This window comes from Aphelocoma coerulescens, chromosome 14 (genome assembly GCF_041296385.1).
Source record: "Aphelocoma coerulescens isolate FSJ_1873_10779 chromosome 14, UR_Acoe_1.0, whole genome shotgun sequence".
In the NCBI taxonomy this organism is placed as follows: domain Eukaryota; kingdom Metazoa; phylum Chordata; class Aves; order Passeriformes; family Corvidae; genus Aphelocoma; species Aphelocoma coerulescens.
The window spans coordinates 11,846,763-11,870,282 of NC_091028.1; the positions used below are offsets into that span (position 1 = coordinate 11,846,763).

At 39.9% G+C, this 23,520-nt stretch overlaps 1 protein-coding gene across 3 annotated transcripts in view; it reads right to left on the reverse strand.

Annotated features, from left to right (window-relative positions):
• SDK1 (sidekick cell adhesion molecule 1) overlaps positions 1–23,520 on the reverse strand; it is a 387,842-nt gene that overhangs the window by 194,140 nt on the left and 170,182 nt on the right. For all 3 annotated transcript variants that reach the window (XM_069030219.1, XM_069030218.1, XM_069030220.1), the window contains one exon: positions 11,724–11,857. In XM_069030219.1, the coding sequence (XP_068886320.1) occupies positions 11,724–11,857 (134 nt within the window). The remainder of the gene's footprint in view (positions 1–11,723; positions 11,858–23,520) is intronic.

Here is a 23,520-nt window from a genome sequence, read left to right on the forward strand (position 1 = left end):
GAGCAGATTAGATAGGTCAGCATGATGTTTGAGATCAATACAATAATAATGTATTGAAGTATAAGCAACCATACCAAATTCTATTTGAAAGCATGAAATTGGTCCAGAAGTGATGAGTCCATAATCACAATATGCACAAGAAAACCAACCCTCAGGCTCCAAGTTCACAAGCTATTTAGACATATGTGAAAGCACTCTGCACTTACACTAAAATTAAGTCAGCAGGGCTCAAAATGACACTTGTTTTTCAGTTTTCTTTATCTCTGTTTGCATCTGAAGTTTCCAGTTTAAATCATAAAACAAAATGAACCTTAGATTTTTTTTTAGCTAAAAAAGAACTCCAGTATAACCTTTACCTTGTGAGATGAAGATCACCAAATGAAACTAAGTCACTTTACAGTATTTCTTGGCCTTGTTCCAGGGCAATGTGGTAAAGAAACATTTGTCATAATCACTTACAATTGGGAAGGAACAGGAAAAGATTGCTGTTAATGACAGAGCACTGCCTGGCACAGGGGATTGTGCAGAACCATCACTGCTCAGTGACAACAGCCATGGACCTGGGGTAAAGTTCTGCATAAAGAGGAGTGAGATGCACTGAGTTCTCTGCACAGAGGAATTCACAGCATAGAAAAGGAGATATTTAGTTCCACCTCCTTTAATACAGTACACCCACTTGAATTCTCTTGCTTGCTGGGATTTTTTGGTTGGTTGGATGGGCTGGGGGGGGTCAGATGAGCATGGCATGCCGGCAAGAGCCTCTTTTCATGCCATTATACTCAGCATATTCACTTTTTGGTTTCATGGGCCTTTTTAGCTTGCTTTTAATGACTTGATTTAATATTCATAATCACCTTGAAAAGGCCATCTGCAATTTAATCACTCACTACCAATTACTTTCTTTAATAGCTCTGACAGTATCACTCACAGATACCTGATAAATCCACAAGGATGGCTGAAGGCAGCACAGACTTTGCAGTTCCCTTTTCCAGCATTTGCAGAAGGTACAGCACTGCTGGCTTTTTAAGCCTTCACCAAGTCTCTACTAAGTCAGGTTTATGAGCAGATCAAAATGCAGCCACATGGACTGAAAAAGCAAAATTTTCTTTTTATCCCTACTTAGTGCATAAGCAATGAGCAGGGAATAAAAAAGAACCACCAGACACAACTACTCTGTTCTTCCTTCTTTATCCAACACATTTTCCACTGCAGTATTTTCCCTACACACAAACAGCAGAAGCTACTCATCCTCAACTTGTAGGGATACTTAACAACAAACATAGCCAGACAAAATTTAGTAACGATTTTGCACAAATAGGGCCTTGGAGACCAGGACACTGTGTGCATTTTCCTGGTTGCTGTGCTCCATTCTTATCACAGAAAGCTTGCAGTCCTTTAAAGACATGCTACTTAACAATGATGTTCTCCAGTATTAGAGGAGCTGTAAAACTTTGTTCCCACATTCCATAACTAGAATGATTTATTCACCCTCAAAAATAATCCATAATCCCAAACTCTGCCTTTAAGGGCTTGAAAATGTTGACAAAAGTCTGCACATGAAAAGAAAACTGCATTTCCATCACCTTATAGCACAGTCTGTAGGGAAAAAAAAAATCAAATTTTGGATTGCTCCAATGTCTAAAACCACTCCCCAGCTGCACACAACAATATGTGAAACCGAGCAGTACAAAACCAAAGGATCACAAACATCCTGGATTGGCAATTTACAGCTCCCACGGTACAGCTGTGGGGACAGGAAATCAATGCAGCTTTTACATACATCAGGTGAAGCAACCCAGGTTACAGCCAGGTCTGAGTTTCTCTTCCTGTTACAAATGGGGTAGGAAGGACCAATTACTCTAAATTACTTTAAAATTCATAGCAAGTCCTTACTAAAATCTAAAAAGAATATTTATGGCTGTACAGATGACCTTGACTCTTGCCTGTCCTGGTTTTCAGTGCTTGCAGTTCTAATCACTATTTTTCCATTTTTTTCCATACCCAAGCTGTTGTCTGCACTCCCACAATTACTTGGACAAATCATGTCTATCTGGCAGAAGGATGAGAGAGACATCCGAGGGTTTTCCATTCTTATTCAATTTTCCTGCTTTATGATGTATATTGAGAAGAAATTAAAAACATCTTTAATATGAAGAGCTTTAAAAATTATAACCCTCAAGCAACCATATGTCTGTGAAAGCTGGAGACAAAAATTAGCTTTTGTGAAGACACTGGGAGGGCAGCTCTGCAGACCCTCAGCACGTGCGAGAATCTTCAGGATATATTTAGGCTTTTGCAGTAACTCAGTGCAGAACATACTCTACTAAACATCTGTTTTGACCATATTTACTATTCCTTATCTATATTGTTTAGAAGATATTTCAAGCTTGCCTAACAACAGTTTAAAGAATGCTATTGAATAGTTCCTAAATGGTTTCTCTTACAAATATAAAAGTCCTTCTCCTATGATTAAAAAAAACCAAACCTAGATGCCCTCCAGGCTGCAAATTTATCCAGTTCATAATAAATAAAACACTTGTCACTGTTTTCCTAAGCAAGAGCTTGGTATCTCTTTGCTCTCTCACTCGCAGACCATTCAAGACAACTTGTCTCACTGCAGACCAAGACAGAGCTGTCACAGGCATAGATCAGAGAATCATTGATTATCCTGAGTTGAAAGAGACCCACATGGATCACCAAAGTCCAGTTCTTGGATGTTTTTCTTTAAATGGGGGTTGGTTGTTTGTTTTGCCTCAAAATAGCATATTTAAGCTCAAGCTCACTTCACTAAGTTGCAGGCTCTTACTTTCTCAGTAAAAATCACCTTCAGAAAGGGTTTGGCAACTTAAAATAAATGAGAATTATATTTTAAAAACATCCCACTGTGTAAAGATGAGAATCAAAGCAAAATACTTCAAGTCAGCTCCTTGGAAAACTCCAGGAGTTTGGCACAGCAGAAAGGGACTTATAAGAAATCAGGAGTTAGTGTTCAAAAGGGGTAAATTGATACACCAGCCTCCAGTAGCCATTCCTTGTAAAGCTTCAGCATTATGATCCTTACAGGAACTGAAATGCAAAGCCCTTTACAAATGCCTAAAAATCACTGGGCTTCTGTCTGCTCTGGGAGTTTTTAGACAGTGCAGTTGGATCTGGGGTGTACAGGATAAAGAAATAAATGGTTCCAGGGAAAAGACTCTCTGCCACACTGACAGGCCCAGGAAGCTGCCAACACTGAATGTTGTTTGACTTAAATCTTCTCAGTTTTATGATTTCTATTACTGTTATTATATTATTCATCTATATACTCGTTTTTATGGCATTATCAGTATGTATTAAAAAGCTTTTCCAAGATCCCACAGTAGTGCTTAAGCTTACAAGTATGGACAGGAGCTACTACTCTCATGCCAACAATTAGAACTAATCATGAGCACAAAGTACTTACACAAGAGTGAGAAAATTAGTTCACTTATCACTGCAGTGAAATTGAAAAGAGAAACTAAATAGAAATATGTTCATGATAGAACGTGGTTAAATTGGAATTGGATTATACTATCAGTTTTACCATTTCTGCCCATGAAAGATGATTCAATCTCGAGTAACCAACATCATCTTTTTATGTCTGATCAAAACAATGTTTATTTCAACAGCTCCCTTTCATCTTATTCCACTCTGAAGTATTAGTACAAGATTGACTAGAGAAATGCACAGATCAAAAATGATACTTTCTTTGTAAATTCTACAATATTATTTAAAAACACTGTAGGTGGACCAATGAGATTGAAAAGTCTGTCTGTTGAACCAGCAATACTTTTCTGTCTAGAAAAGTTTTCTGGCATTTCTCTTCTGCTGATCTTCCAACAAATCATCACAGTTTGTTCAAGATGGCATTTTCCTGGATGGCATGTATAATTGATGGGTGTCACATTTTATAAAATGATTGCAAGGTAAATTCAATTTTCCCATTTCCTTGTTTGTGTCCTCTAAGAATCCCTTATCTCCACATATCAATTACCAAGCAGTGACAGAGATAGGATACAAATCACTCCGATGAATGTAACAGCAAAAGTGATTAGAGATTGGGAGAGATTAATTGCATGTGTCAGATATAAATAAAGGGTTTAGGAGACAACCCAGGATTTGGAGCCTCTGTGTGTGTGTGTACATTCCAGATCTCTCACAGACACTATAACCCCCCCCAAACCTTATAAACAGACAAGTGTAACAAGAAGCCATGTTAAAATAATAAGTTTGATTATAGAAACCTCAGCATTTGCCATTTTTTCACAGCAACATGCATAATGTATGTGCATCTGCTGAGGGAACAGACACTCAGTTCTCGTGCAGTTCTGTAGTTTCGCCAGCCACTGAGGAGTCCCCATAACAACAGGGTTGTTCTGTTGTGCTTGGGAGAAAAGGAAATAACTATTCTTCCCATAAACCATGCATTTAAAGCTTCATTACATTTGTTGATGTGATATGATGAAAATTAAGTGGCAGATATTGGAACAGGTTTTATGCTGATTTAGGCTGTTTAAGTTCTCTTTAATAGTAAGACTGAAATAATCTTACAGAAAGTTCATTTATCATCTTTCCAGGTCAAAAGCCACCAGCAGAGGATACCCTGCTTGCCTGGGGCAGAGGCTGCAGCAGATGCACCATGTGTGGCACTAAGTTTTATCAAAAATAGTCCAGAGGAAGATGAAACTGGAGACCAAAGAATATGTCTACTATTTATCAGGAAGAGCACCGATAGAATATTTGGGACCCCTCTACTCCCTTCCCCCCAGAAAAAGCTTGAGCTGCCACAGAGGTTTCTTGGCTCACCTTTATTATTCCTGCAGTTTAGCAATCTATCATTTTAACCACAGATTTCATTCTCTGTCACTACAGTTAAAAGTGAGCAAAGTTTTCCTTTAAGTAGAAGAAAGGTAGAGAATTATGGAAGAGACCTGGCTGATGCTTTAGAAAAAGCTAACAGTGAAATTTGGAGTCCAAGAAGGCTGATAAATCCTGAATATCATCTGTTACTTCTTTGTAATGCATATAAAATCAGTCTACACTGCAGTACAGTGTCACTTTTGCAGTAGATAATAGGGTAAAGCACTGAGAATATCAGCCTCCACTGAAACTCCTAGCTCTGGATAAAGCTTAAACTAACATTTGTTCCAATATATCAAACCTAAATCTTTAACACTAACTCAATTTAGTCCTTTTTCTTACATTAAAATGTGTTTGACTTAAATGCATACAGACATCTCAAAGGCATGGTTAAGTCACGCTCTATTCTCAAAATAAGAAAAAAGATCCCCATTTAAAATGTATGTCCTTGAGAATAGAGCAAGATTAGAAAAAAAGCACTTTGACAGTATTTGACCAGGGTATTCAAGATGGCTTTTACACAGAATATGTCCTTAGAGTTGAGTGTTAAACCCCAAACACTTCTACAGTCTCCTTCAAATTAACATTTTGGATAGCAGAGGATTGTGAAGCATCAGTCAAATGTTAAGTGCCACTCAAAGCCAAAGGCTCGCATTTACTCATGGAACCCCACCATGATATCCTTCCTGGAAATCCTGCTTGACAAAGAGAGAGCAAAACCTTTAAGAAAATGGGAAAGAAATGTGATCCTTTCAAAGAAGGACTTAAAACCAGTGCACAGAGGTTTGAGATGTGCTATGTTGGACTTCCCCAGTATTTGGTCCCAACCTCAGGCAACCAGGTACAGTCATGGCACAGAAATGCAATTTCATCTCATCCCATAATCCTTCTTTTTCCCTCACCAAAATAACACCAATAAGTAAAAAAAAGCATCATAGAAGCACTAAATTCACCACCACAGCACTGACCCAGAGAGGCTAAAAGAAGCCAATTCTCTTGGCATGAGCTAAAACCAGTTTGACAAGTCTATAGAGCTTGTGTGAATTTGACGTCAGAACAGAAATATCTGTTCCCTGGGGGTGCCAGCCCATTCCTTTTTTCCTTTTTCCTGCCTACACCTGAAAGCTGGGACTGGCTATGAAAAATTCATGCCTTTTGTGCTTCAAACATACCCATGAAGGATCCTCAGCATCTGCTGACTTGAACGAACCCTGATGGTTAATATGAAAAATCATGTTAGTGAAATGCTCTCTTCCAGAGAGGAGAATGTCTGCTCAGAATCTTCTGAAAACTTATCTTCTTACCACACCTGACAGAAGGATGTCAAGAGGAACATCCTATCAAACACACCGACAGGTAACAGGCCACTTTCCCCCCCGCCCCTTTCTTTCCTGACAACATAAAGAATATTTCATTCTTACACACACTAAAGGTGACCCAAATGTCCTGTGCAATCATGAGAGCTTTCCTTTACAGCAGAAAACCAACCAAACAAGAACTTTGTGTAAATTCAGTCCCTGTGAGCCTGAAATGGGACTTTTGCCTTCTGTAAAATTTATGTCTTGATACATTAAGTTGAAGAACAAAATAGGCACCAAGCTGGGACAAACAGGGTCTATTTAGCCTCATGTCAATGTCTGCCATAACAGAATAAAATTCTTCTGGTCACGAGTGGAGGTTGGGCAGAACAACATGACACTCTCATACTTTAACTTAATTGCAAGGCAACCAAGCCAGGAGTTTAATTTTCAGTCCCCAACTTTTTCTTTCCCTATTTTATTTTTTTTTTAAGCATTGCCAGTGCCCAAGGGAAAAATTTATCTTCGTTAAATGATAATTGGCTTTATTATCTTTGACTCTTCAGAAATGCTGGCTGGCAAGGTTTTTAAAATTTTCATCAATCTTGTTTTCTGTTTTCACAAAGCCTGCATCAGAAAATGACATCAGGCTGCAGAACACTCTGTATCTCCTGGTGTTACCAATAGGTCTGGAGACTATCTAATTTACTAATAAATCTATTGGAATGACATGCATCTCAATATTTCACAGCTTAACAAGGAGGTGCAGGAGCAAGGCCCTGAATTGCAGTTCCAGACGATTAGCGCCGCAAAACCAATTGAAGCAGGAGCATCTAAACTGTCACAACAGCTTACACACACCCACCTCCTGCAAACCAGCCATTTAAATCATTTACTGAGGCCCACATTTTTCATAAAATGCTTCAGCTGGACTCAGAAAAAGACAAACACGCCCTTAAAAGTTTCCAGGAGTGGGCCAGTGGTGCTCACAGAAAGCATTGCACTCAAGTCAATAATGGAAATATCTCACCAGGGCTTTGCCAACTTCTTCCCAAGTGGCTCCAGAGTCTGGCCTCGGCATCATATCATAAAGTGGAAGGACATGGATTGAGTATCCTGCAGGGAGTAGCTCAGCCAGCTCTTCACAGCAATAAAAAGCTCCCTATGAATCTTTCTTTCCCCCCCCCCTTCCAATAAACCCACTTAAACTCTTGACTTACATACTAAAATCTCTCATGGTTTCATTAAGAAGCTCTAAATGTTCCTGCTCCCTCCTCCTTTTCCCTCAAAAAACCTTCATGCAAAAGTAGCACAGCCAACAGCAAAGTACCATGTACTAAATTTTTTTGTTTGCTTTGGTGTTTCTGGGGGGTTTTGGTTCATGATGTTTTTTATCATTACTTTCGGAGATTTGGGGGTTTGAGTTTGGTTGGATTTTGTTTGTTTTTAAGCTCCATACTACAACCAAAAGAGCTGTGATGCAGTTTCAGATATTTAGCTGTTACACTGAGAACGGCCTTCAAGGAAATAAGGGTTTATGATGGCCTTACTTGAATGAACACTTCAATCTTTAGGTGCCCTGCCAACACTGGTAAAATCAAAGGAAGTCACTTTATTCCCTGACAAGCCACAATCCTTTGGATTAGACCTGACCATCTGTGCTGCAGGACACGTCTGGCTGTGGGAGAATGGGCACAGGAAAGAAAAAGCCAAAAGAATTAAGGATCTGTTTACGATACCATCATCAAACCTATTGCTCAATAGATGGAAAGAGGAAAAAACCATTTAGGATTTTCCAACTGTTATTACTGAAGAGCAGTATTTACATCCCAAAAGCTTGTACCAGCCCAGAGATGGATTAATTCTCACACCACTCCAATCAAGTTAGGAAGCTCCAGCAACAGGGTTAATACTGAAACCCTCCCCAGCAGCAATAGTGAATTCTCAACAAGGAGTGAGTAATTTGAGTTAAAACCCAAAATGAGTGCTGTTACTATTTCCACTGCCAAACTCTCAACTTTCAGACTTTCTGATTTTCCAAGCCAAAATTTGTGTTATTTACATGAAAGCTTTGACATATGGTTAAAAAGAAAAAAAAAGTGGCAGGATTTTCATTAGTGTAGTACACAGTTCAACTCATTTTAAGACATTTTAAATTTAGGACTAATTTATGACATCTCACACTAATTTCAGATGTGACGTTATTCCCAATATGCTGCCTGTTGGACATAATTTCTATTTCCCCAGAGCTTGTCACCTCAGAGATGATCTAATCCTCCTGAAGTCAGTGGAAACTAGTCCCCTTGAAAGAAACAGCCATGGTTCTCAAGCACAGCTGGGTGGGCCTCATGCCGTGTCACATTCAGAGACATGGGTTTAGGGTAAGCATGTAGAACACAGGGGTTCAGCCAAGCTGAGGACTCAGCTGTTGAGGAAAAACACTGCTCAATATTTGGATCTGCTCACAGAGTGACCAAATCTACTGGGAAATAAATCCTTAGTGCCTTTGCACCAAGGGCGTGTAAGGACCAGGCTGGCAGAGGGATGTACCTGAAACACCCAAATGTCCCCAAGAGCTGAGCATTACCCTAAGCCCTGGCACTCTGCTGCCTCCATTTCCACATGTGGCCAACCTCAGAACATGGAGACAAGCAAACCCAAGCACAGCCAAAGCAACTCTGACAAGCCTGCAGGCTTTCTCTTGGAGCTGTTTCCCAACTTCCCTGCATGTTTGCAATCAGGGGCAATGGGTGGGTGTGAGACTTCACAGTGTTGGACTCGGTGAGCTGCAGTTTAGACTGACAAGAAACAAAATGTCTTTACTATTAATACTCAGCCCCATGAGAGAATTCAATGTGATTGGGGCTTTTAGACTGCTTTTGAAACACGTTCAGCATCCTCTAATCTCTTCACATCAATGTAACAAATATAGTTATTAATTGAAGGACAGTTCAGTGTATTTTCCAGGTGATGCTCAAGCTCCACTTACCTTCAGCCACAATTCAACAGATGACTTTAATCTACAATATAAAACCCTGTAACTCATCTTCTGCTCAGCTCAGAGCCAGACCTTTCTCCTGCTGTCAGCCTTGTACTTTGGAGCAGAACAGGACAGCTTACAGCTTTCTCAGCTGTTGGAATGATTCTGCAAATATGCTTTTCTTACAGGCTGAAGCAAATCTGACACCGGTCTCCTTCAAGGAATAACGAGCTGTGCATATCTAACACAGTTCTCAGTGAATGGCTGCCCTGGGAATTATCTATAGGGTTTTTTTCCTCCTGCCCTCAATAACAGTGGCAGTGTGCACACTGAGTCATGCAGCAAGGTTGTACTCAATAATTAATATATCATCTACTTGCACAGAGATTGGCTATTCCACTTTACTTGGAGTTTATTGGATTTTGATTAAACTGTTTTTAAATTTTATACATGTCCTAATGGAAAATTACAAGTGTCATCCCTCCTAACAACCCATAAGATTCAGACAGTGACAAGTCAATGCAGTATCTTCCTCATCTGCGTTACCTTTAACAATCTGTTTCCAACCTCCTGCTTGAATTCTTTATTACTCTTCCAAAATATGTCATTTTTCTGCAACCATTCTCTGCATATTGCTTCAGGACTGCATTTTTGCCCCATTTTTTTCTGTTACTGGACCAAAAATATTTATGTGATACATTACATAGAAATTAATAAGTTTAGTCCTCAGATCAAAGTTCAGAACAACCACGTAAATGCAATTTTCTTTACAGACTCCAATGCCTTACAGCCAGTGCCTTCCTTCAACACACACACACAGCCTTAATAACCCTGGCTATCAAGGTGTCAATTCACAAACCTCATTGGCTGACATTAATTCTAAAAGCAAATCCATTTTTGGCTTTCCATCTTGTCTCATGCTTCATTTTCTTTTATCCATTTTATCTTTCCTATTTGCCACATTCCAGGCAGACTTTGCATTCATGGTATCAAGTCTGTGAGCATTTTGGAGTGTTTTCTTTTCCATATGCCCATATTACTTTCTGCTTTGCATAGCACTTGTTATGCATGCATGATCACAGACTATTTGTAGCATTAATTAAGACATGAAATTAAAGTGGGAAGTATGCTATTGGTCACATAATACAAACAACACAAATTTGCTTTAAAAATGAAATTACTAAAGTGTTAGCAAACCTCTTCATACTGTCAGAAATAATAATGTTTACAATCTACATGCCACAGTACAGCCAGAATTCACAAGTGGATTTGGAATATTATTTCCACTTCAGAAAGATACACATAAAACCCCTGAGCAGTTCATTTAGTTTAGATACTTGTCTGGAAGAAAACAGAGGTTTGTGTCTCCTGCTGCCTGTCAAACCTTCCAGCTGCTGCCCCCAGTGATCCCAGCCCCACTACCAGGGCTTCCTATCTTTGTCTAAGAACAACTTTCCTTGAAATCCAATTAGAAATTTTAGCAGAAAAGTCACTTAGAAATGAAATGTTTCTTAGAAATGAAATGTTTCACAGGTCTGTAATGTTCTGGATGAATTTCTGACAAACACAAGCATAGTTCCAAAAGCTATTTCCCTAGAAACCCAGACTCCCAAGATTTGCTATTGTAAGGAAACAAGCCAACAGGGATTGTCCCAAATCTAATGGTACCCAAGATCAGGAGATCTGCAGCATCTCATCATGCCATTGACCTAGAGCTGAGTCCTGCATCTTTTAGAAGCCCAAATTATAAGGGTTGCCACTGCCATCACTGACTTACTCCATCACCTCTTCCCTGTCTCTACAAGCAAAATGAGGAACCTCCCCTCTCCCACAGCACTATCACACTCCCTCTTCTCAGTGCTACATAAATAATACCTTTATCAAGTGCCTCATACAAGGAGTCAAGCCATTCCACATGTTTAGAATATTAATTTTTCATACAAACAGGTTTACTGGATGTTTTACAAGAGTTTGCACGTGCACGTTTCTGCTGAACGTGCACCTTGGCAGACCCAGTGTGCAGCCATCTCCCTGACCTCGGTGCTCTGCTGCAAAACCCACTCATGGAATATCTCTGCAGTGGTGGTGTTAATACAACCTTTGTAATGTAAAATAATGAGTAATAACAATGAAATGCATGTTCCCTGGGACTCTGTGATAACTCCAGGTAAAAATAATGCCATAAACTGGGAATAGATTCATAAATAAATTTGCACTCAGAAGGATGACTTGTTTACTTAGGCACAATGGAAAACAACCCATTATAAACACCTGCATTAAAAAGAAATTATAATCACAACTTCACAATAAACAGTGAGGGATATCATCATGTACCTGCCTCGCACAAAGTAAACCACCAGACAAAGGGCTTTGAGGGTGATTTGTGGAGGGCATCTCCTCCCTCTTTTGCACAAGGAGGTCAGTGTGCTCCAAACCAAGAAGCAAACATTGACCTCTTTTAAAGGTCCAATCCTTTGTTAGCAAGGCTCTTTTTATGAGGGCAGCCTTTGTGAGTCCTGTCTGCAGCCCCAGTGTGACAGCACATTCTCCACAATTTGGGTACTCACGTGCTACGCTGAGATGAATGAAGGGACTCGTCTTGTTCTCCCCGTTCTTTTCGTTGACTGCCTGGACATAGTAACCTCCTGCATCCAGCACTGATGTCCCCAGGATCACCAGCTGGTTCTCCAGGGTGATGGCTCTGTTTAAGGAAGAGAAAGATCACTTTGAAGCCATCAGAAGAATGTTATCCACTAGGCAAAAACCATACAACCCTTCAAACTTGACAGCCTGATATGATATTCACTGGTCATATAAATCAAGATGTTGCAGAATCAAAACCAGCCCCATTTCAAATACATTTACAGGAAATAAAGATCTCAGATGCCTCTAGGCCTTCTCTCTTTAGATCATGTAAGATGCTCATGGTGACACACAGAAAGAGCTACAACACGTAGAACTGGGACAGCTTAAATGGTGATAAGAAGTTATGCAAGGAGCAGCAAATGACACCAGTGACCACCAGGCTGCAAACAACATCTTTGTGGGGTGACGACAGTCCTGGCAATCATCAGGGTGCTGCAAAGCTAGATTTATTGAAAATCCTCTCAACAAGTGGAAGGCAGCCTGTTAAAGTGAAACTCAAGGAATAACACACAGTTCATTGAAGTAAGAAAGTAAAAATCAAAGGCAGCGGAACCTCCAAAGGTAAACTTTCTTAATTTATGGCATTGCCAATTATCACCTCATCAGAGACAATAACATGGGCTGTAACAGAGACCATCTGTGTGTGGAGAGGCAGGGAGGGTTCTTCTTTCATCCCAAAGCAGGTAGGACAGCACAACCCTGTAGGTAACTGGCAGGGGCCTGGAGGAGTCAGAAATGTCTTTTTCTAACACAGTTCTGTTCTTAGGGCTGCTGCACAACAAAGGTTCCTGTGAACTCCCTCATAGGCAGCATTACCTACTTGGCTACTTTACTTTTCACATAGATTAGATGCCCTTTTCTTGACTATAAAAGATAAAGGATTAACCTAGAGAAAACATGTAAATATTCAAGGATTTGACTGACAGGCCACAGTAAGCTACAAAACCAGTAAGATTAAAGCAAATGTAAATTTCCAGGGAAAGCCTGTGGAGCAAAAATCTGACCTACTGCAGCTTGGGACAGGCACAGACTTGGAAATCTGAGTGTAAGGTTGGGAGGAGGAAATTCCCTTCACTTCTAATACTTGATGAAAAGCCATGCTGAGTTCAGCTGTGCTGTTAGACATATCACTGAGCATGAAACAACTTATAAAATTATTATACTGGAGGAACAAGTTCACACATTGATAGGCTCAGAAAGAGTCAGCACCGAGTGAAAGCATTTGTGCACTAATCAGTCAATAATAAACACCCCTGCATTCCATCCTCCTGTTTTGGCATGGGGTGGTTACCCTTAACAATAAACAGCTATTTTGCTCTGAAAAAGCGTTCAAAGGAACAGTGTAAATCACACATTCCTAGTGCAGCATAGTGGTTTTTATACATAGGGAGGGCATAAGAAATTACAGTGAGAACACAGCCGCGTTCAAAGCCAGACATTTCACTTATAACACTTTAATTTTCTGATGTGGATACAAAGAAACCTGAACTTCTGTAAAGCTATCATGGAATCAGAGAACCATTTAGGCTGGAAAAGATCTTTAAGATCTTGGAGTCCAACCATTCCCGCAGCACTGCCATGGTCACTGCTGACCCATGTCCTCAAGTGCCACATCCTCACGGCTTTTAAATCCCTCCAGGGATGGAGACTGCCAGTGCTTGAGAATCCTTTTGGTGAAGAAATTTTCCCTAGTATCCAACCTAAATCTTCCCTGGTGCAACTTTAGGTCATTTCTTCTTGTCCTGTTCGGGAATTGCAGAGAACAAAAAAGGTCCCCCTGAGCCTCCTCTTCTCCAGGCTGAGCCCCCCCAGCTCCCTCTGCTGCTCCTCAGACTTCTGCTCCAGACAATAATAAAAAAAACCTGCTGAAAAATGAAGCTAAATGTTCAGCTCTGAAATCAGTCATCACACATCACCTAAAGATCCTGTCTACAACATCTTCCTTGGCAATTTTTATTATAAAAGCTACTTAAAAAAAAATATCCCAGTATGGGTTTTTTTTTTGTTTTATTCAATGAGGCTGTACCAGTTTAATTGATTTAGAAAATTAATCAAAGAAACTGTGATAGATTTACAGAGTGGGGATATAAAATACAATTAATAAGACATTTGATAGAGCAAATAAAGATAAAATTCCACTGCAGTGCTAATAATTGAATATTACAAGACAATTACATTTACACTCCTATTTCAATTCTAAAGAAAGCAGCACTAGAAAGATTCTTTGAAAATACTGAAATATATTTCACGCTGCTTTGATTCCAGGTACAACTGCACCCAGAGTTTTAAAGGCAATCCTTGAATACTGCTGTGGTGGACACTGTTATTATCTGCATTAAATTGGCTGAAAATTTTGAGACTTAAACCATTAAACTCATTGTATAATAATCAAGACCGAAGGAAATGAAAATGTATTTACTAAGGAAATTGTTGAAAATGAAGTGGGGATTTTCATTATAATACAAATTTTTACTGGAGTGTGAGCAAAATTTAACATTTGTGAGTGAAAAGTAAGTAAATTTTAGAAACTAATCTACATAAGCATAAAAGTTTGATATTAATTTGTATTTAAAAAAGAGTTAGAAGATAATACAACTCCTGAAGGCAGCTCTTAGGGGTCATCAATTACATGGTCAAAGTTAGATTAAAACTCCCCAAATGAGTTATTGATATCTTAATAGTTCTGTGAAAAATGGAACGTCCTGGGTTCATTAAGTGCAGGCAGGTACGGAGCCAGCCAGGAGCCCTCCCAGGCTCTGGAGTTTTATTTAGATCACGCATGAGCCTCGTGCATCAGGAAAATCAATCAATCAGTCACATTTTCAGGACTCATTAATGCCAACATTTCTAAACCCTCTGAAACTCCAGGGCCCAGCCCTTACCAGGGTTGCAACCACTTTCTGCACAACAGCTGCACAGAGACTCTGAAAATTGGCTGAATGTGTTTTCCTGGGCTTATTGTTTGTTTTCATTGTCTGATATAACTTTTAAATTCTGACAGCACCACTCTGGTGTTCCAAGGAAAATCTGATTCCTGGGTGCTCAGTTTAGCAGCACATTTGATGAAGATGACTGCAGCAGATGGAGTGGACCTGTCAGTAATTCATACCCAGCGCAGGACTCATGAAAAATATAAATACTGCTTTTTTTGAAGCACTATCGAACTTAACTCAATCTAACATTTTCAAGACAGGAGCAACCAGCAAGCAAACTAAGCAGACTGATCCTCTGGGATTTCATAAGTGTAGGAAAGGAGCATTTTAAAGCACACATGTTAACAGAAGAATGGTTGGGTTTCTCTGGAGCTCAGCAGAAGCCTGTAGGGAACAGCAGTGGCCAGGGCTGGCAGTGGGAGGTGGTTGTAACAGTGGATCCAGGGTTATCCTGCCCAAAAGCACCTCAGTGGCACCACAAAAGCAAATGGAAACAGAACCAGACTGATCTCAAAGCAAAGGTGAGGGGGGCCTTTGATGACAAATTGTTCTTAAGAGATGCTGTTTAATTAAAGGTTGTGGACTGAGGGGATGGGAAAAGGCAGCAGTGATGGACACAGATCATACAGCCCATTATTCTAAACATCAGAACATAGAACAGCACCTCCTGGGGTTTCCTCACTTCCACTCACTGCAGCCAGAATTGAGCACTTGGATACCTGGTCTAAAGTAAAGCATTCCTGCCCTTGGCACAGGAAATAGATCATCTTTATGGTCCCTTCCAACCCAAACTATTCTATGACTCCGTACAGACTACAATTTTTAATTGCACCTTTTCAAGTTGTCCAAATACTATAAACTCTGCTGCAAATAATCTCTGAGCTTGATCTAGAGCTTATGGGAATTCTTCTGTTAAAATCAATGGAACATGAATCAGAATTTTAAAAGTGAAGACAATTTTTCAAAAGGGCCATTCTTATGGCCTTTAAGAGAAGGGTTTTGGAGTTAATGCTGCGAATGAACCCTTCAGTATCTCAAATAGGTGGATTTAGATTAATAATGTTTTTATGTGAAAATACCAAAATCTACTCTACAAGTAGATAATTCCCCAAAGTTAGATATTTGTTATGTTATTAGTCTACCAGATTACACAAAAAGTAGATAATACTGGGATATAAAAACATAAAATGAAAATCGGGGTAACCTGATTAGGCTCTCTTTCAGAAGTCACCATCTGCTCCTGAGCCAGCATGCAATATTTTAGTACAAAGGCCTTCATAAAGCCTCTTTTCCAATATTACCTCCAGCTAATACGATTATCAATCCCTCTATACCAGATATTTTTAACTGGAGAGCCTCTGTTCCCCTTTCAAAAACTTTTGTCCACCACTACACAGCAAGGCCTGATCTCCCCGTGACCCAGACACCACAGAGGAACAGTGATGCTGACAGAAAAGGGAGTGATTATGGAGTAATAACAGAATAATTACTGCAAGAGCTCCCCCATGGGCTTCCCCTCTTGGAGAAGCAGGGATCTGCTGCAGTTGCACACACAGCTGTTCCAGCGGATCCCTGGGCACGCACGGCTTAACCCAGCCAGCACTTCACCACCCTCGTGTCTCCCAATGCTGAGGGGGAATTATTAATTAAAATTATTTAAATACGTGTCTCCCACAAACAGCCTGTGTTTCTCAGGACTCAATCACAGGGAAAAATATTTGTGTATGTGCTAGAGTAGCACCTCCACAGGGACAGAGCACCAGGAGTTGTGGTTGGATGGCAGTTTCATGGGATATTACTCAGGTTCCAGGTACACTGTTACTGCAAATCAACCATCTATTAATAAAAATTTTATACTTACACAGGCACTGAATATTAAGTACAACTACACTGAGTTTACAACCAGGGCAGTTCATACACTGCTTCTCCAACTATGTCAGGGCACAGTGTGTGTTTCTGGGAAGTGACTGGGATTTCTAGTCATGAAAGTATCCCAGGGTCACACAAGAATAACCAAGACAGTCCTAATGGCAGAGGACAAACACTACCATGAAGTGAAGGACAACCAGCTCTTGATGGGTTTAGCAGATGTATTTCCAGGAGGAGCTGAGAGCAACTGCAGAATTTCCATGTTTTATGCTTGGCTTCTCTATTCTCTGGTTTTGGGGCTTGCAAGGTCTTGGGTTAATAAGGCTGCAGGCATCAATCCCTGTGCTTCTTCATCAACACAATACACTAAATCTGTTCTGTGTAAAGCAAGTGGACAGAAAACTGCACTTGACAAATCATCAGTGATCCTCTACCTGACTGGAAAGTGAGATCAGGTAGAAACCCACAGGGTCTGTCTTTGGCCTGGCTTAATGTTTTCATCGGTGTTTGTTGGCTGAATATAGATTTCACTTACTAAATCTGCTGATAAAGTCCCAAAGACTCCGAAAGACAAAATCAGAATTACAAATGCAAGAGACCTGGTCAAGCCTCTCCCCAAGACTGAGGTTTGCAGTTCAGTGAACAAGCTCAAAACACTGTATTTAAGAAAGAATAAGTGACTGAGCAACAGGCAAACCTTGCAAGGGGTTGTGCAAACAGCAGTGTCACTGGGAAATCTAAGAAATAGCCGTGTTTCTCACCCAGCATGGCCTCCACTCAGTCCTGGCTATTAGATTTAAATGTGTGGATAAGTCAAGAAGAATCCAAACAGCACCAAAACAGTATCACAGCCATCCACTCCCCTCCTCTGCCACCCATCTGATCCAAAGAATCATCCAGAGAATGTGATGTGCAGGAGAACACTCAAAACAAACAAAAAAAACCACCCAACTCATCACAAGCATCTTCATGTACATACAGGACTGCTACAAAAAAGTATCTCAGATTTAAGCAGAATTGCCAAATATTGAGTCTTGTTATGAAAATCTTAGCAGCTCGCCCTCAGAAAGCTTATTTTTGGTCTTTGGAGATAGAAGCTCCCAGAAAAGATGCTCAGATGAATTATCCCAAATGTATATTTTTAAATCATGCCCATATCAAGCAATTACTTAGCTAGAGACTAAAAACCCCACAAAACAAAACCCAGGATAATCACTATATAATTGATCACGAGAGAGATGTTTACAATCTGCCAATCCAGAGGCAAGGAATTAGAGCAACAAACTAAGGAATAATATTCCTAAATGCACTATTTATGTTAAAACTTTTTTTTCTCCCCAGGTTTTCAGCAGCTTCAATTCTTACTTAATGCAGCTTAATTATCATCACACAACTTTGCTCCTTTGGTTTTGTTTGTGGTTTTTAAAAAAATATTATTACATTTTAAGCAGCAAGAGTTAGTGCAGCTGATATAAGAACTTGAAGGTGCTTAAGTCCCAGCTCCTGGGCTTTATCTTGCTGAACCACACTGAGGCGTGGCTGGTTGTGCTATGCCAGCAGCAGCATTTCTCAAGCTAATAGAAAAAAAAAAAAAAACAACAAAACAACCCCAGGCTTTCAAGACAAAATACACATCTCAGTCAATAACAGAAAGCAAAGACTCAGAATAAAATAAGTCAATTTTCTTCAGCCTCCTCTTCTTATAAAACTCTTACAGCATTCCAGGTATTTGTAAGCAGGGTGTCTATTTTTCTTCCCTCTCCAGTTTATGGTATAATCAACACACTGAACTCCACTTGTGCACTCACCAGCTGTTGCTATGGACATTGCTGGCAGCCACGGGGAGGAAGAATCATGGAAATTTTTTTTTTAATACAAATGGGTTATTTAAACAAAACATTGCAGTTAAAAAGTACCATAGGCTGTTGATCTACACAGCTGGCTGACTTCACTGACAGCAAGCACAAAGACTATTTGTAATCATTTGGGATTTTATAGTTCAATTTTCAGAGACAGACATGAATATTGCTTCACTTTATGATAGTTCTCCTGAATTGATTATTCAGGGTGCTGTGGGTGTTTTTAAACACTGATTTGTTCCCCTTTCCTCCACTGTGGAAGGAAAACTTGTGTTATTAAATTGTATCTTCATTTCTGATAAAACATGTCAGCATAATGGTATGTGCTCTAGTGCTTTGTGGTGAAGTGTGGAAGGGTTTCCTGTTGAATATTGTATATTCATACCATTACTTCACTGAGACACATTTGTTTTTATTCTGAGTACATAAGCCATGGCTGTGAACTGCACTAACTATAAAACAAATTAGCAGCAGCACGGCCCTGTCACAGGGCCATGCCCTGAAGGGATAATTGATCATGCGACAATGACAAAGGAAACTTCAACCTCTTAACAGCATATTTAACACATATTTAGACATGCCACAACTGTGCCTACTTAAATGCTCCCAACTTTCCTTTATTAATGTTCCTGAATCTGCCCCAGTGCCATTTCTGCCTTTTTAATTCCTGATTTCACACATATCTCATTCAAAACCATCTCCATTTTCACACAGGTGTAGCTGAGAATAAGATTTGGCACAGCTAGGTATGAGAACATGTAGTCTCAAGGACTCAGAAATCTGTATCACAGCAACTGAAATAGCCACACCATTTGGAAATAAAATACCAAATCTTGGACAGGTCAGTGTTTTTGCTCAGTTTTCTCAGATGAAAAAAGTCCTTCAGCAGCAAAATACACGCACATGAATATATTTAAAACTGATATCCAGAGTACACAGAGCAGTGACAGCTGCTGTCTGTAACCAGCAAACCTAATGGCAGCTGATTTTCATCTCTGAAGATGAAACCCACAGGTGGAAGACCTTAAGAGGCCAGTACCTGCAGTGGCCTACTTCTTATTGTATGACCCAAAGGCTTTGGTTTCCTTTTAGTGCCATAAAACTGTATCTCCAGCTTAAAAACAGCAAAATAAATACCCAGGTGCACCACACTTGCTCTACAAGCAAGAGGAACAGCACCAACCTGGCCACTCAGCTCCTTCAGGTGATAATAAACACTCCAAGGGACAGGAAAAACTGTACAAGACATAACTTGTAGTAGGGACTCTTGTACCTCAGGACTAACAGTCTGGTAGCCCATTAGATTTTAGATCTATTACCCTTCCTTTGAATGGTACCAATCTTTAAACAAAGAGAAAGGATATGGTAAAAAGTGGCCACTGACCCAAGCATCAACCTCTGCTACTGCCAAAGAGCAGCAGCACTACAGCAATTTATTTAGACAGGTTTTACTATGAAAGATAATTAAAGATTTAGAGGCACGGATCGATACAACAGCAAACACTATCTATGTACAGCACTGCAGGTTGCCAAGACCAGCATTTGTGTTACTGCTGCAGATTCATCATATGGGGCTATTACACAGTGCCTTAGGTTTGCAGTCTACATCAACATAAGGATTTTGTGGGGTCATTTCTACTCACACACTACTGCTGTGCAGCAGAAATTGAGCACAGGCCCTGGAGCCAGGTACACCCAGGTTGGGTTATGTCACCTTGGGTGAGTTATTCAGCCTTTCAGTCTGTGTGTTTTGCCAAGAGAAAAAAGATAACACACGTATATGTTTCTCTTTACATAAAATAATTTGTCTAGAGGCTTAAATAGTTAATACCTCTGGCACTCAAAAGATGAGAAGATTATGTAAGTGCTAAACCTTAATACTCTTTACTTGCCCTTGCATTTCAGTCTGACTATCAGGCATTTGGTTACAACTTCAGGCAAAGCACTGAGGTTCAGCTGCTGTTAACATCTCCTGAGCTAAACACAGCGCTGCTTCCCAAACACCGGAATTCCAGTAACTCATGGAATTGCACAACTTCCTTCAGCATAATCCCCTTGTACTGGGTACAGATGCACTCAGTGACAAACACAGACTCCCCAAAATCCTGGTTATTACTGACAGTGATTCAGCAGTACAAACTTCAAGCCAGTCAATCACAGATTTACTTGCTTTAGTGTCCTTTTAATGCCCATTCTGCAAACATTTCCAAGCACTTAAAGTTTGTGACAACATAAAAACCACTGGTTAAAGAGAAGAAATAAGCAGAAATTTAAAAGGAAGCAGAAACTCCTTATTTCTATAATGAACAGGCACAGGATTCATTCAACCAAATGCTGAACAAACATACGAAGCCAAACACTGGAAACTGTGGAATGAAAACTGTGTAACATCACGGCAGCAGCATTTTCTGTTGTGGTTTCTGCCCAAACATGATTTTCTGTCAATAGTGTGTGAAACAGCACAGTAAACTACTGGAAAATATTGGTCTAACAACAGCACTTTATCTTTTAAGTTAGGGGTACATTACTAGTCAAAAAAATACTGGTGGAAAATTTTTCAGAAATAAAAGGAGAAATACTTCCTTCCAATTAATGAGCCAAATATACACAAAACTGTTGTGCAGCAAAGCTACAGAATTTTAAAAGGTGGAAAGCAAGTTTATGACAAGGTTTATGTAAGAAACTGAGAAGATAAAAAGAACTAAAGCTGCACCTAAGCATTTGATGATCCCAGTCCCAGGCAAAGTAGCACTACCTATGGCAAAATCTGTGAAACTTCAATGTGAGCATCAGCATCTTTTAAAAATAGAGTGCCAGAGAACAGAGGCTTTAGTCTTTAGGCTTTTATTCCGAAGTAAAGCTCTTTTTCTGGGATCCTTTTGTATGTCCTGCTTGAAACGCTGTTCAGCCCTTGTCTCCAACTCATCAAGAACACTTCAGTGGCCAGCTCAGGTGTAAATGACACATGATTAAAGGACCATACAGATTTTTATGCTTTCAACGTGAGTGCTGTTGGCAAATCTTGGCACACAGGTACCCTCTCAACTCCACTGATTTTTAAATTACTCGAAATCAAGACACAGGTGTTTTTGTATGACTTACTGCATATTTGACTTCTGAGTCTAATGACACAAATTTCCTTGCCCTAGAGCAATGAAATATATTCAGGGCTTCTGGCTGGAAAGCTTGAGGAAGTCAGGAGGCCAAAGCTCCTGCAGTAAATCTGGCCAGTCCTCCAGTGGAATGACAGCAACTTCTACTTTAGAAATGGTCCCAGAGGTAAAATAAAAAGTGAAGAACTCCAACTCCCTCCCAATACTGAAGCTTTAAGCACCACACGTTCCCTCTAATGAAGACCAATAGAGAGGCTGCATCCCCAGCCCTGTCTTGTTTGCATTTGCTGCATGATCCATAAACACTGTGCCCATCGAGCACGCCAAGGAAACCCTGAAGTGTCAGGAGATACAGTGTAGTATCTTTTACTTTATGGCTAACAGAGGCTTTGCAGAGCATTTTTATTCCCAGTGCCGAAGAAACACTCGGCTGAGTTCTGTGGCAAAAGAACTCACAAATCCTGGGGAAGAGACACACATGATGCCAGCCCAGCTTGTATTCCTGTGGCTAGGAACAGAGTACTCCACACCCTGCCAGTGCAAGTAATTCCACATAAGAGCTGGACCAGAACAGAAAACCTCTGATGCCCCCAAAGTCTCTGCTGCAATCTGTCTCCACGTATTTATCTCTGTACTTGCAGACATTCCTGCTGCAGAGGTTTTGGGGATTTGCTCCTGCAACGCAGCAAAATGCTGCTCCCTGCGATTCCCCTCATCTGGAGGAGAGGTTCTATTACCCAGTTAATGGCCAGTAGACACAACAGTTCCATCACCTTCAGTTACTGACTCTTTTTATCCACTTTGCCCCGTAATGAGGATCTCTGCTTGCTCACATTTACGCAGCGGCAGCATCAGCTCTCCCCTAATCCTGCCACACATAAAAATAGAAAGATAGATGCAGGAAAACATTAAAATGCCCTTATCACTTGGCTGCAGGGGTATAAACTTAAAATAGGAGATTGTTTTTCTGTTGAAAACAAACAAATAAATACATTTTACTTAATTTTCTTCTTAAATAATCCTTATGAGCGTTGGAAGGAGCCTTTGATTATTACTGGAAAGATAAACACTGGAACATTCCAGTCTATCTTACCCAGGTTAGATAGAAACAAATCCAATTCCTTCCTGTACATGTTTTTCCCAGGTGCATTAACACGCTCTTTACATTCAAGAACCAACTTTTATTACAAGCTGAGTGTGTAGGGAACAGGGAGATAGGGAAAGAAAACAGAATGAACAGAATGCTAATGAGGAAAAAATACAGCCCTGACAGCCAATTCTTTTAATTAGACAGACGTCTACGTTTTTAACTTCCAAGTTTTTAATCCTGTTGTTACTGAAATCGAAAGATGGAAAATAGAAACAATGCTCAAATAAATCCTGCTGGCTACCTTGCTAAAGGAAACAGGAAAATAAGCCTCTTGCCTCCTAAGATGAAAATATGATACAAAAAAGGGAAAAATTAGTGTTTTATGGAAGCCAGAGCCATGAGGCCAATAATAACAATACACAAACTTCAGAATGAAGTCTTGAAAACAGAGGTAACAAATAGGAGACAAGGAATAAGTCATGCAGGACAGGGAGGTAAATGTCCTATTTTCTCCCATATAATCTTCACCCAATAACTAAGAGATAAAATACATATTTGGCTATACTGCAGCCCTTCTTCAATCACGCAAAACAATCAGAAAAATGACCATATGTAACAAGTCCTGCAAAATTAATAATAACAAAGGAACTGAAAGACAGCCTCTTGCAGGTTTGTAGTTCTTAAGTCTCATTTCTTGATAAGGATCTCTATACAAAGGGCACAAATAAGTTCACAGAGTTCCCTTCTTTCAAGGAAGTAAAAGCACATTGTTCAAGTGGTTAATATTCAACCCAGAAAAGAAGTCAAACAGGTACCCAGGGATTGTAATTTAAAGCTAAAATTCAGAACTGCAT